Raw genomic sequence first — 13,570 nt, 5'->3', positions numbered from 1 at the left:
AATCAAATTAAAAAAAAAAAAAAAAAACAAAAATATTTTCAGAATTAGTTGCAAAATTTTGTCTTAAAATAAAAAAAGTAAATATAAAATATATTAATCAATAAGAAATCTAAAAAAATATGAAAGCTCATAAATATAATTTTAGAATAAAAATTGCATACTTAAATTATAAATTTCAGCATAATATCATACAAAAAATTTACAAATATATTTTAACAATATAAAAAGCTTTTTATAAAATAATAAAAATATAAAAAAAATAAAAATAAGAAACAAAAATAAATTCAGAATTAGTTGGAAAACTTTTAAATAAAGAAAAAAAGTAAATATAAAAAATATTTAAAAAATAAAATAAAAAAAATTAAATAAAAAAATAAAAATAAATTAAACAAAAAAATAAAAAAAAAATTAAATAAAAAAAAAATTAAATAAAAAAATAAAAAAAAATTAAATAAAGAAAAATTAAATAAAAAAAATTAAATAAACAAAAATTTAATAAAAAAAATTAAATAAAAAAATTAAAAAAAAATTAAAAATTAAATAAAGAAACATTAATAATGAATTGAAAGTAAAGTAAAAATTACTAAATCTATTTTTTAATAAAAAGTACCTACATAAATTATACAATTGAGAATAATACCATTAAAAAATTTTAATATTATTTTATTTAAATATATTTATATATATATATATATATATTTGGCGTAGGAACCGCTTTAAGCGATTATAGCCGAATCCACCAGAGCGCGCCACTCATTCCTCCTTTTTGCTTTTTGGCGCCAATTGGAAACACCAAGTGAAGCCAGGTCACTTTGCACTTGGTCTTTCCACCGGAGTGGAGGTCGTCCTCTTCCGCGGCTTCCTCCAGCGGGTACTGCATCGAATACTTTCAGAGCTGGAGTGTTTTCTTCCATCCGTACAACATGACCTAGCCAGCGTAGCCGCTGTCTTTTTATTCGCTGAACTATGTCAATGTCGTCGTATAAATCGTACAGCTCATCGTTCCATCGCCTGCGGTATTCGCCGTTGCCAATGTTTAGAGGACCAAAAATCTTGCGCAAAACCTTTCTCTCGAAAACCCCAAGAGTCGTCTCATCGGATGTTGTCATCGTCCACGCTTCAGCGCCATACATCAGGACGGGAATAATGAGCGACTTATAGAGTTTGATTTTGGTTCGTCGAGAGAGGACTTTACTTTTCAATTGCCTACTCAGTCCAAAGTAGCACCTGTTGGCAAGAGTGATTCTGCGTTGGATTTCAAGGCTGACATTGTTGGTGTTGTTAATGCTGGTTCCCAGATAAACGAAATTATCTACAACTTCAAAGTTATGACTGTCAACAGTGACGTGGGAGCCAAGACGCGAGTGCGCCGACTGTTTGTTTGATGACAGGAGATATTTCGTCTTGTCCTCATTCACCACCAGACCCATACGCTTCGCTTCTTTATCTAGTCTGGAAAACGCAGAACAAACGGCGCGGTTGTTGCTTCCGATGATATCAATATCATCGGCATACGCCAGGAGCTGTACACTCTTGTAGAAGATTGTACCCTCTCTATTTAGTTCTGCAGCTCGTATTATTTTTTCCAGCAATAGATTGAAGAAGTCGCACGATAGTGAGTCACCCTGTCTGAAGCCTCGTTTGGTATCGAACGGCTCGGAGAGGTCCTTCCCGATCCTGACGGAGCTTTTGGTGTTGCTCAACGTCAGCTTACATAGCCGTATTAGTTTTGCAGGGATACCAAATTCAGACATCGCGGCATAAAGGCAGCTCCTTTTCGTGCTATCGAAGGCAGCTTTAAAATCGATAAAAAGATGGTGAGTATCGATTCTTCTCTCTCGGGTCTTTTCCAAGATTTGGCGCATGGTGAATATCTGGTCCATTGTGGATTTTCCAGGTCTAAAGCCACACTGATAAGGTCCAATCAGTTCGTTGACGGTGGGCTTTAGTCTTTCACACAATACGCTCGACAAAACCTTATATGCGATATTGAGGAGACTTATACCACGGTAGTTGGCGCAGATTGTGGGGTCTCCCTTCTTATGGATTGGGCAGAGCACACTAAGATTCCAATCGTCAGGCATGCTTTCTTCCGACCATATTCTACAAAGAAGCTGATGCATGCACCTTATCAGTTCTTCGCCGCCGTATTTGAATAGCTCGGCCGGTAATCCATCGGCCCCCGCCGCTTTGTTGTTCTTCAAGCGGGTAATTGCTATTCGAATTTCTTCATGGTCGGGTAATGGAACATCTATTCCATCGTCATCGATTGGGGAATCGGGTTCGCCATCTCCTGGTGTTGTACTTTCACTGCCATTGAGCAGGTCGGAGAAGTGTTCCCTCCATAATCCCAGTGTGCTCTGGACATCCGCTACCAGATTACCTTCTCGGTCCCTACATGATAATGCTCCGGTCTTGAAACCTTCTGTTAATCGCCTCATCTTTTCATAAAATTTTCGAGCATTACCCATGTCGGCCAGCTTTTCAAGCTTTTCATACTCACGCATTTCGGCCTCTTTCTTTTTACGTCTGCAAATGCGTCTCGCTTCCCTCTTCAGTTCTCGATATCTATCCCACCCCGAACGTGTTGTGGTCGATCGCAACGTTGCGAGGTAGGCAGTCTGTTTTCTCTCCACTGCGGAACGACAATTCTCATCGTACCAACTGGTTTTTTGGCGTTGCCGTAGACCAATTGTTTCGGCTGCAGCGGTATGCAATGAGTTTGAGATGCCGTTCCACAGCTCCCTTATATCGAGATGCTGATGAGTGCTCTCAGAGAGCAGGAGTGCAAGTCGAGTAGAAAATCGTTCGGTTGTCGGTTGTGATTGCAGCTTTTCGACGGCGAACCTTCCTTGTGTTTGTTGACGGGCGTTCTTTGCTGCACAGAGGCGAGTGCGTATCTTTGCTGCTACTAGATAATGGTCCGAGTCAATGTTTGGTCCTCGGAGCGTACGCACGTCTAAAACACTGGAGACATGTCTTCCGTCTATCACAACGTGATCGATTTGGTTGCGCGTGTTTCGATCAGGGGACAGCCACGTTGCTTGATGAATTTTTTTATGCTGGAATCTGGTACTACAGACAACCATATTTCGGGCCCCAGCGAAGTCGATCAGCCTCAGGCCGTTTGGCGATGTTTCGTCATGGAGGCTGAATTTTCCGACTGTTGTGCCAAAGACACCTTCTTTACCCACCCTGGCGTTAAAATCGCCAAGCACGATTTTGACATCGTGGCGGGGGCAGCGCTCATAGGTGCGTTCTAGGCGCTCATAGAAAGCGTCTTTGGTCACATCGTCCTTCTCTTCCGTTGGGGCGTGGGCGCAAATCAGCGATATGTTGAAGAACCTCGCTTTTATGCGGATTGTGGCTAGACGTTCATCCACCGGGGTGAATGCCAGGACTCGGCGACGGAGTCTCTCTCCCACCACAAATCCAACACCAAATTTGCGCTCCTTTATATGGCCGCTGTAGTAGATGTCACAAGGACCCACCTTCTTCCGTCCTTGTCCCGTCCATCGCACTTCTTGGACGGCGGTGATGTCAGCCTTTAGTTGTATGAGGACATCAACCAGCTGGGCAGAGGCACCTTCCCAATTAAGAGTCCGGACATTCCAGGTGCATGCCCTCAAATCATGATCCTTAGTACGTTTGCAGGGGTCGTCATCAAAAGGGGGGTTTCTCATCCGAGGCTCGGTGTTTGTTTTCATTGGGGAGATTTTTTTATGTGGTGGGTCCCAAGCCCTACGCACAACCGCACAAGCGGGCTTCGCCTTCTCACTTTAGCTCGCCTCCAAACGGATGTCTGTTAGCTACCCAGGGGATACTTGGTCTAAAACCGGAAGTCGTGAGCTGCTTGAGTCATATGCAAAAGAATCGTTCCTGGCCACTCCCAAGTGAATGGCAATCAGAAACTTTCCTCACTTGCGTGAACTTCTACATATGACCCCATCCCCCATATTTATAATTTATATTATATAATAAATAAATTTGAAAAATATAAAAAGCTTTTTTATGAAATAATATGCATAAAACCAAAGAATTAATATACAATTAATTTATTATTATTTATATATTATTTATTTTTATTTAATTTATTAAATTAAAGTTTTTTTCGGTGAAATTAAATTTTATGACAATTAAAATATTTTCGTAAATATCTAATACATATACGAATCTGAAAATATTTTATATATAAATATATAAAAAAATATATCTGAAAAAAAAGTTTCGCCAAAACTGCCACGTCATCTGCTTCTATGTTTACTTTGCTCAGGCGATAACGCTCTGAGGGCGCATTAGAAGTCTTCATTTTGTTGTTGTCGTTATTGTTTATTATTTTTATTTACACTACTCAGCAGTTAAAATCTCAACAAGCTTTTAATTTATGTAGATAACGGCATACAATGCTGATTGTATATAGGAAGATATTTTGTTTTAATTTAATTAACTTAGATATCTTATTGACAGTAAAATATATATAATATTATGCATAGATACATATGTATATTTAAAAATATTTTTCTGATACTTAATTTGAATAATTTAGAATCGAAATTTAAAATGCGATTTTTTTATAATTTATATATTTTTTTTATAAATTATATTTTTTTATAATTTATATACTTTTATATATTTTTTTATTTAAACATAACTTATTAAAATTTTAGTTTCTTAAATAGTGTAATTTAATATATATTTTGAGTAGTTTTCTAAAAAAAATTTTAAAATTTAGTGAAACGAGTACTTTATTAAGCGAGTTCCATAAAATGCTTACTTATGAACCAATTTACTCATTAATACTAGTTATCCAAATAAACATATTAACAGCATTTTCACTAGATTAGTACCCATAGCTACATATGTATATATAATAAATATCGCTATAATACCTTAACTATAATAAACCAGTAAACTCACTACGTTGAACAACAGTAAAGATAAATTTATAAATTATAGGATTATTAGAACCATTAATTCTTCAACCTTTCCACTTCACTATGTGTTTCAAATTCAATTACCTACACATTACTGTCGACTGTTTGCTCTAATATTAATAGCTTGATTTTCATTTGCAACATATGAAAAAATGTATCGATAAATACTAAAATTAAAGTTTATTTTCATATTTAAGAATGAAGAGTTGTCGAAAGTGCATAATGGTTGGATCTGCGCGTCTATAAAAGTTGTTAAATAAGTTTTTTGTGAGATACATGCGGATTTAAACAAATTATATCGTTTTTAAATATCGATAAATCTCGATAATTGAGTTATCGATATTACTAATGAAATTTTAGTAACCTCTAAACATTTGCAAAGTTAAATAATGCATTTAAGAAATAAAATCTGTCTATAAATGCTAAATAATCGTATACATTTTGTATTAGAGCGCGTTTTCGGGGTTTTTGAATCCTGCTTGAAGTTGTGAATTAAGAAAACCTGTGAATTAACACAATTTATGGCAGCTGTGTAACATATGGCAGTACTTTCTTAAATTTTGCATATAGTAATCGATAACTTTTAGTACTTCAATATCAAATATAAATGTGCTGTTATCGAATTTGCATAATTTGCGAACTAGCACGGACTTTCGCTGAGCTTAAACTGTATTTTTAACGCCATTAATTATTTAAAAATATTCCGATTATTTTTCGTTAATCGATAATTTTGATATCGTAATCGATTTTTTTAAATTAATTTTTTTATATTAAAAATAAAGGAATCCAACTAATTTACAAGTTTTACAGAGTTGTATTTCTTAAATTAAAAATCACTAAATATTTCCGATAAATATTTTCTTATGTGACAAACGAAAATCAAAAAATATCCGTTTTTTACGTATTTTCCCCGTAAATAACGTAGTGTTGTATGTATGTATGTATGTATATGTGTGTGTGGCTAATATCTAAAACCTAGTTCACGTCCTTAAGTATTACTAAAAATATATTATTAGTAAAGTGAATGTGATTGTCTTACATTTGTTTATCAAATTTAGCATATATAGCATTTTTAAAATAAAAAAAAAAATAAATAAATAAGTAAACAGAAAAGAGAAACGGAAAAAAAGAAATGTAAAATTACAAAAAAAAAAAAATGAAATAAATTGGAATCAATAAAAAAATGTAGAAAAAAAATATTTAGACAAATTAAAAAAATGCGGAAAAATTAATTATTTTTGAAAAATCAAAAAAAAAAAAAATCAAAAATTTATAAAATTTCTAAATTATAATAGAAGTAAAAAAAAAAAATATTCCCATTTGCAAAATCTCGCAGACATTTTGTACAAAATTCAATATGCAATCATCATCAATCACTTCCTCAACTTTAGGTATACACATGCATACATTTCACAAGCCAATGAATACCATCGTCATTTACAACAGCGGCAACATCATCAACAACAGCAACAACAACATATGATTTACAGTCAACAACATATAAATATGTCACTCAACTCTACAACGCTAGGCGATGACGCAGGCAACATATACGGCGGCGTCGGTGGCGAGGCGGCTTTGCGCGCCGCACGCTCCACCAGCAATCTGTCACAAATTGGCAGCGGCATTAGTGCCATAACGGGCGGTGGCGGTGGTTTGACAGCATACTACGCTGGTGTCGGCGGTGTTGGCGCTTCCTACTACGCGCGTTCCGATTACGCGGAGTCCAGGTGCTGCCAAGCAACAACTTTACTGCTACTACTTTTTATTATTATTTATTTTCGTTTTGCTAGTACAAAAACAAAAAAAAAAGCTCTCTACAAGTTACCAATTACTCTATATTACGTCTATGTTGGTTTGCTCACAAGCGTTAGGGGTGTTCACAGTGTGTACGAAAAGTAGTTGTTGTATTTTAAAATATACTTTTTAGTATTTTATTTGAAAATTTTAAACTTTTAACGATTTTTTAAGCGTAAATTTTGTAGTGGAAATCAATTTTTGACATTATTAGATGTTATTTAAAACAAATTTTAAAACTAAAATTTTTTTCAATTTTTTTTTTCTAAATTTTTTTTTTCAAATTTTTTTCTAATTTTTTTTTTCTAAAATATTTTTTCTAATAATTTTCAATTTTCTCACAATCGCTCTCATAAACAATTATTTCATGCTTTCTCTGCCATTTGGCTGTAATTTTCATACTTATGAACTCACACTTCATATTCCGCACATTTTTTCATAATTTAAAAATCTTAAATCACTATTTCATACAATGCCTTTCAAACTCTACATTCACATTCCACATTTGTCATTTTTTTCCTTATAACTAGAAAAAAAATTTCAATTTCATTTAAAAATTTTTATACAAAGCGCTGTGAATACCCCTAATCATGTGTCTAACGTACTCTGTTTGACCTAAATTGGCTTACAACTACATTTTTCGGCTTAAGTACATTTTTTCAAACTAGTTTTAGTCACATTACATAAGTGCATTTTTGATATCTAACATACATATATACATATATCATAGTTACATTTAGCGCACATATACACATACATAATCGTATATGTCTTTTGGCTGCATTATTTCTTACTGCGATTTCGGCATATCTGTATTGTATGTATGAATAACTCTATATGTATACGTTTTTCTCTCTGAAAAGTCTTATAAGGGGTCTACACTTTTATTTATGTATGATATATTTATGCATTTTAGAAATGTTTCATGAATATATTTTTCTGAATTTTAGGTATTTTTAATTTCCAAAATATATAAGGTCTTATTTTAGTATTTACTATTATCATTATAAATCTCTATTTATACTTTATGAACTTGTGGAACACATTTGCAATTTCCTGTCTGCCATGTCTCTCTATTTATAAATATTTACTCTTATGTAACAGTTTTTTAACCTTTTTTAACTTTTCGTGTTCGATATTGTCTGCATACAAAAACATACATACCACAGTCACTGTTTCAAGTTCTTCTGATCTGCGCAGGCAGTAGAGGAATATTAATTTGAAGTATACGCAAGCAATTAGTGATTTTTTTAAATATTTTCTTCCTTACAAAACTGCCTTTATCTGCGTGAATAAGGTATTACCCACCACTCTTTATAGAAATAATTTCTAAAATAAATTAATGAAAAAAAACATTTTTCGTCATTTTTTTTGAGAAAATTAAATTTGAAAAAAAAAATTAATGTAATTAACAAAAAAATGTTTTTAAGAAAATTAAAAAAAAATTAATTAAAATATTTTGTTTTTTCCAAAAAAAGTTATTTTTTTTTGTTAATTAATTTTTTTTTTCAATTTTTTAATGGATAAATTATTCATTACAATTTTCTTTCAATATTTTTCTTAAATATTTTTTATATATTTAAAAAAATTATAATATTTTATAATATTTTCTTTGAGTATTTATTCCTAAAATAATTTTTTTGAAAATTGGTTTTATTAATATTTTTGTTTTTAATATTGGTAATATCTTAAATTCGCTTAAATATTTTTTTATTTACCTTTCAAAATATTTTTTTGTTACTTTCATATTCTTTCCATTTTTTTCAACTATGGATCTTAAGCGTTACTTTAAAATATTTTAAAGAGTACATATTACGTACAAAATATTTCTGAGTTCTTGTCTTCAATATAATAATTACATATATTCAATTTAATAGTTACATATATATTTTTTTAATCTGAATGTAATAATTCTTTCAATAATTTTAATATTTTATTTAAATATTTTTTATATACAAATTTGAAATATTTATTTATTTATTTAAATGTTTTTTAATATTTATTTTAATTTTATTTTAAAATATTTTTGAAATTATTTTTTTTAAGAAAATTTATTTTTTTGTTCATTTAATTTTTTTTTTTAATTTTTTAATGGATAAATTGTTTTTAAAATATTCTTTCAATATTTTTCTTAAATATATTTTATATATTTAATAAAATTATAATTTTTTATAATATTTTTTATAATATTTTTTTTGAAAATACGTTTTATTTTTTTTTAATTATTCGGTTGAATATTTTTATATTTACCATTCAAGATAACATTTTTCATATTCTTTCCATTTTTTCAATTATGGATCTTAAGCGTTACTTTAAAATATTATAATAATAATAAATACAATATAATTGTTTATATTGGTTTTGTTTCAAAAATTTTAATATTTTATTTAAATATTTTTTATATACAAATTTGAAATATTTTTTTATTTATTTAAATGTTTTTTAATATTTATTTTAAAATATTTTTTTCAAATATATTTGTATTTTTTTTTTTGAAAATTCGTTTTTATTAATAGTTTTTTATTTAATTTTTTTAAATATTTTTTTTTTAATATATATTTGTTTTTAATATATATTTTTTTTTAATATATATTTTTTTTAATATATATATTTTTTTAATTTTGTTAAATATTTTTTTAAATAATATATTAATAATTTTTTTATAAGTTTTTTTATATTTTTTTATATTTTCTTTGAAACTACTTTTTTATATATTATTTATATATTTATTTTTAAATTTTCAAACATTTTTAATATATTTTTTTTGAAAATTCGTTTTTATTAACTTGTTTTATTATTTTTTTTAAATATTGTTTTGTTAAAGATTTTGTTTTATTTAGAGCGATATTGCTTTTTTCTGACTCACTGAGTATTCTCATTAGTTAAAAGTCTTCCAATTGATTTTCTTTTTATGCTGCAATAATTTCTTCAAGTAATTTTTTTTTAATGAGTGTAGTTTTAACAACAAGCAAAATCAAAAATTCATTTTTTTAAGCAAATTTTTTTCCATCAAATGTCTTATTTTATAATTGAGCAATTAAATTTGCTTTATATATTAATGTATATAAATACTATTTCTCAAATTATTTTAATTTTTTCTTTAAACATAACTTATTTTATGTAAATATTTAAATATGCATACATACATATTATATGTATATGTAAATATATATATTTTTAAATTTTTAACACTTAAAATTTTATAAATTTCTTCAAAATGCTAACCTTACTGCACTAATTTCCATCGCCTTTGTACATACAAAACATATTCTGTCTACTTTAGAGATTTTTAAACAATTTTTTTTTTAGATATTTTTAAAAATTTCTTAAATTTTTTTATCAGACAAAGAAACATAAATATATAGTATTTTTTATAAAATATAATCATACTTTATTTTAAAATATATATTTATAAATTTTATTTTAAGCAATGCATGGTCTCAGAGCTGTTAAATAGGTTTTACGGTTGCGCATGCGCAGTATTACAAATTTCAAATTTGCAGCTGTACTTGTAAATAATATACATATTTCTATTTTTTTATATTTCTGCTTATGATCTAATTTTTATATTATAATTTTATTCAATTATGCTATTTAATTTAATTTATAAGTGTTTCCTTTTATAAATATAATTTTATTTTTATTTTATATACAAAAAATTGTCGAATATTTTACTAATTATATCTCTCACCTCACTCCTAGATCGGGTCATATGTCAATACGCGATGCCGAAGCCATCGCCGAACCCGATCCACAGCGGCTCACACCACGTAAGTTCGTTAACGAACACTCAATCGTTTCGCTGTCGGCCGGCATACTTGTTACCGTTAAACCGAAGTACACTTCACACGGCGCCATTAGTAATATTGTGAAGTTGCAACGCTTAGGCGTCAACGATGCAACACGTCAACTCTTCCAGGCCTATCCTGGGCCGTTGGTGCGTGGTCTCACACACAAGAAGACAATTATTGAATTCTGCGAAGAGCAAATACGTTTGGATCTCATGGAGACCACCATCTACGCTAAACAGCTGGTATGCAATAATATTGAGAAATATCGTGGTTCCTATACGCTGATGTGGAATCTGTTGATTTTGTTGTTGCGTCAAAATGGCGTAAGTAGAAAAAAAGATATATTTTCTTATTTTTATTTTAATAACTCCACTTTTATACAGATGGTCGTTGGCACGGATATTGCGGAATTACTATTAAAAAATCAACAACAATTCCCCTATCAAATAGAGCCTGCCGACGGCGACGACTCATCCGTGCTCAGTGGCGATGAGGAAGATGAAGAGCAAGCGCCAGCAGCTGACACTGCTACCGCTGAACAAACCAATACAGAACATGTCTCGGGTAATGAAGCTGAAGCTGTCACAAATGCGCCTAAACAAGCCGCCACTCAATCCACAACAACCGTTACTAATGCACCAGTGCTCACCGACGCTGAGATAACCGAAAAGTTCCGCAACTATTTGCTGTATGGCAATGTGAATGAGGCGCTCGACTGGGCCACCGATAACAATTTGTGGGGTCATGCGCTCTTCCTGGCCTCCAAAGTGGATCGTCGTTCACATGCCAATGTTATGATGAAGTTCGCAAACAAGCTATCGCTGAACGATCCGCTACAGACGCTGTATCAGCTGATGAGCGGCCGTCAGCCGTCTAGCGTGACGAGTGTGCAGGATGAAAAGTGGGGTGATTGGCGTCCACATCTCTCCATGATACTCTCAAATACGTCACAAAAACCCGAATTAGATCGCAAATCGATTACAACGCTCGGTGATTCGTTGCTCAATCGTGGTGACTTGTTCGCGGCACACTTCTGTTACCTAATGGCGCAAGTGGGTTTCGGACGCTATCAAGAGAGCGCTACACAGGAGAGCACCTTGCAGCAGCATTTGCCAAAGTGAGTTATGTTTTTAATGTTTTGATTATACATATGTAGAAAAATATGAATTGTGTTTTTTTTATTTATTTATTTTTATACATTTTTAAATAATTTTTGTAAATTTTTTTTTGTATCGCTTTAAATTTTTTTAATATTCTTATTTTTCAAATATTTAAAATTATTTATTTTTTTTTCATAAAATCCTTTTTAAATATTTTTATTATTTATTTTTAATTTTATGTAAATTTTTTTATATTTTTTTTTAATTTTATGTAAATTTTTTTATATATTTTTTTTAATTTTATGTAAATTTTTTTATATTTTTTTTATTTTTTATTCTGTTTTTTACAAATTAATTTTTGGTTTATTTTTTAAATATTTTTTACAATAATTTGAATTGTTTAAATTTTTTTTAATATTTTATTTCACTTGTTCAATTTTTTATATTTTTAAATTTGTGTTTTTTATGTAATATTTTTTTTATTTATTGTTTATTTTCTGCTATTTTCCGAACAACATTAATTTCATTATTTACTTTTAATATTTAATTTAATTTTATTTTTTAAATTTGTTTTTTATAATATTATTTTTTTTATCTTCCTTTAACATTTTTTTTATATTTTTAATAATTTATTTTATTTTTTGAATTTGTTATTTAATAATTTATTATTGTTATTTTTTAAATTTCTTTTTGTTTATATTGTTTCTTTAATTTATTTTTTATCATACTTTTAATTTTTTTTAATCTTAATAATTGATTTTATTTAATTTTTTATATTTAATTTTTTTTTAATTTTTTATATTTTATTTATTTTTTTTAATTTTCGTCCTTTTATTTTTTTATTATACTTTTAATTTTTTTGTTATTTTTTATTATAATAATTTATTTTTGTTTTTTGAATTTTTATATCTTGTAATAATTTTTTTATACATTTTTCGAACTTGTATTTCGTACTATCAATTTTTTTTTTAATTTTATGTAAATTTTTTTATATATATTTTTTTAATTTTATGTAAATTTTTTTATATTTTTTTTATTTTTTATTCTGTTTTTTACAAATTAATTTTTGGTTTATTTTTTAAATATTTTTTACAATAATTTGAATTGTTTAAATTTTTTTAATATTTTATTTTATTTGTTCAATTTTTTATATATTTAAATTTGTGTTTTTTTATTTAATATTTTTTTTTATTTATTGTTTATTTTCTGCTATTTTCCGAACAACTTTAATTTCATTACTTTTACTTTTACTTACTTTTAATATTTAATTTAATTTTATTTTTTAAATTTGTTTTTTGTAGTATTATTTTTTTTATCTTCCTTTAAATTTTTTTTATTTAGTTTTAATAATTTAATTTATTTCTTTTTTTTTGAATTTCTTATTTAATAATTTATTATTGTTATTTTTTAAATTTCTTTTTGTTTATATTGTTTCTTTAATTTATTTTTATCATACTTTTAATTTTGTTTAATTTTAATTTTTTTTTAATCTTAATAATTAATTTCTTTTAAATTTCTTTTAAATTTTTTTTAATTTCTTTTTTTAATTTTTTATATTTTACTTTTAATTTTTTTGTTATTTAATTTTAATAATTTATTTTTCTTTTTTGAATTTTTTTATATTTTTAATATTTTTTTATACATTTGTCGAACTTGTATTTATTTTATTTTTTCGTGCTATTAATTTATTTTAATATTTTATTATGTTTATTTAATTTTTTACATTTTTAATTTTTTTCGACTTTTTGTATATATTTTTCTTTAAAGTTTGTATTTTCAACCCACTGTATGTTCCCCCTTTTCATATTTGCAGACTCGTCTTGCTTGGCTCATCGCATTATAAATCCTTCAACGACTTCGCCGCCAACGAAGCCATCATGATGACCGAGATCTATGAGTATGCTTGCTCATTGAACGATGAGAAATTCTCGCTAGTCGAGTTTCAGGT

The 13,570-nt window shown here is 28.4% G+C and overlaps 1 protein-coding gene across 9 annotated transcripts in view; it reads left to right on the top strand.

Moving 5' to 3' along the window:
• LOC105219596 (uncharacterized) overlaps nt 1–13,570 on the top strand; it is a 34,290-nt gene that overhangs the window by 8,289 nt on the left and 12,431 nt on the right. For 8 of the 9 annotated variants that reach the window (XM_054230669.1, XM_054230667.1, XM_054230664.1 and 5 more), the window contains 4 exons: nt 6,326–6,664; nt 10,434–10,845; nt 10,906–11,639; nt 13,436–13,568. In XM_054230669.1, coding sequence (XP_054086644.1) covers nt 6,326–6,664; nt 10,434–10,845; nt 10,906–11,639; nt 13,436–13,568 — 1,618 coding nt within the window. The remainder of the gene's footprint in view (nt 1–6,325; nt 6,665–10,433; nt 10,846–10,905; nt 11,640–13,435; nt 13,569–13,570) is intronic. The other variant, XM_054230665.1, reaches the window with a different exon arrangement.

Source organism: Zeugodacus cucurbitae, chromosome 5, assembly GCF_028554725.1.
Source record: "Zeugodacus cucurbitae isolate PBARC_wt_2022May chromosome 5, idZeuCucr1.2, whole genome shotgun sequence".
NCBI classification, from domain to species: domain Eukaryota; kingdom Metazoa; phylum Arthropoda; class Insecta; order Diptera; family Tephritidae; genus Zeugodacus; species Zeugodacus cucurbitae.
Note: the sequence above shows the minus strand (reverse complement) of the source record. Positions and strands in the feature narration are given on the sequence as shown.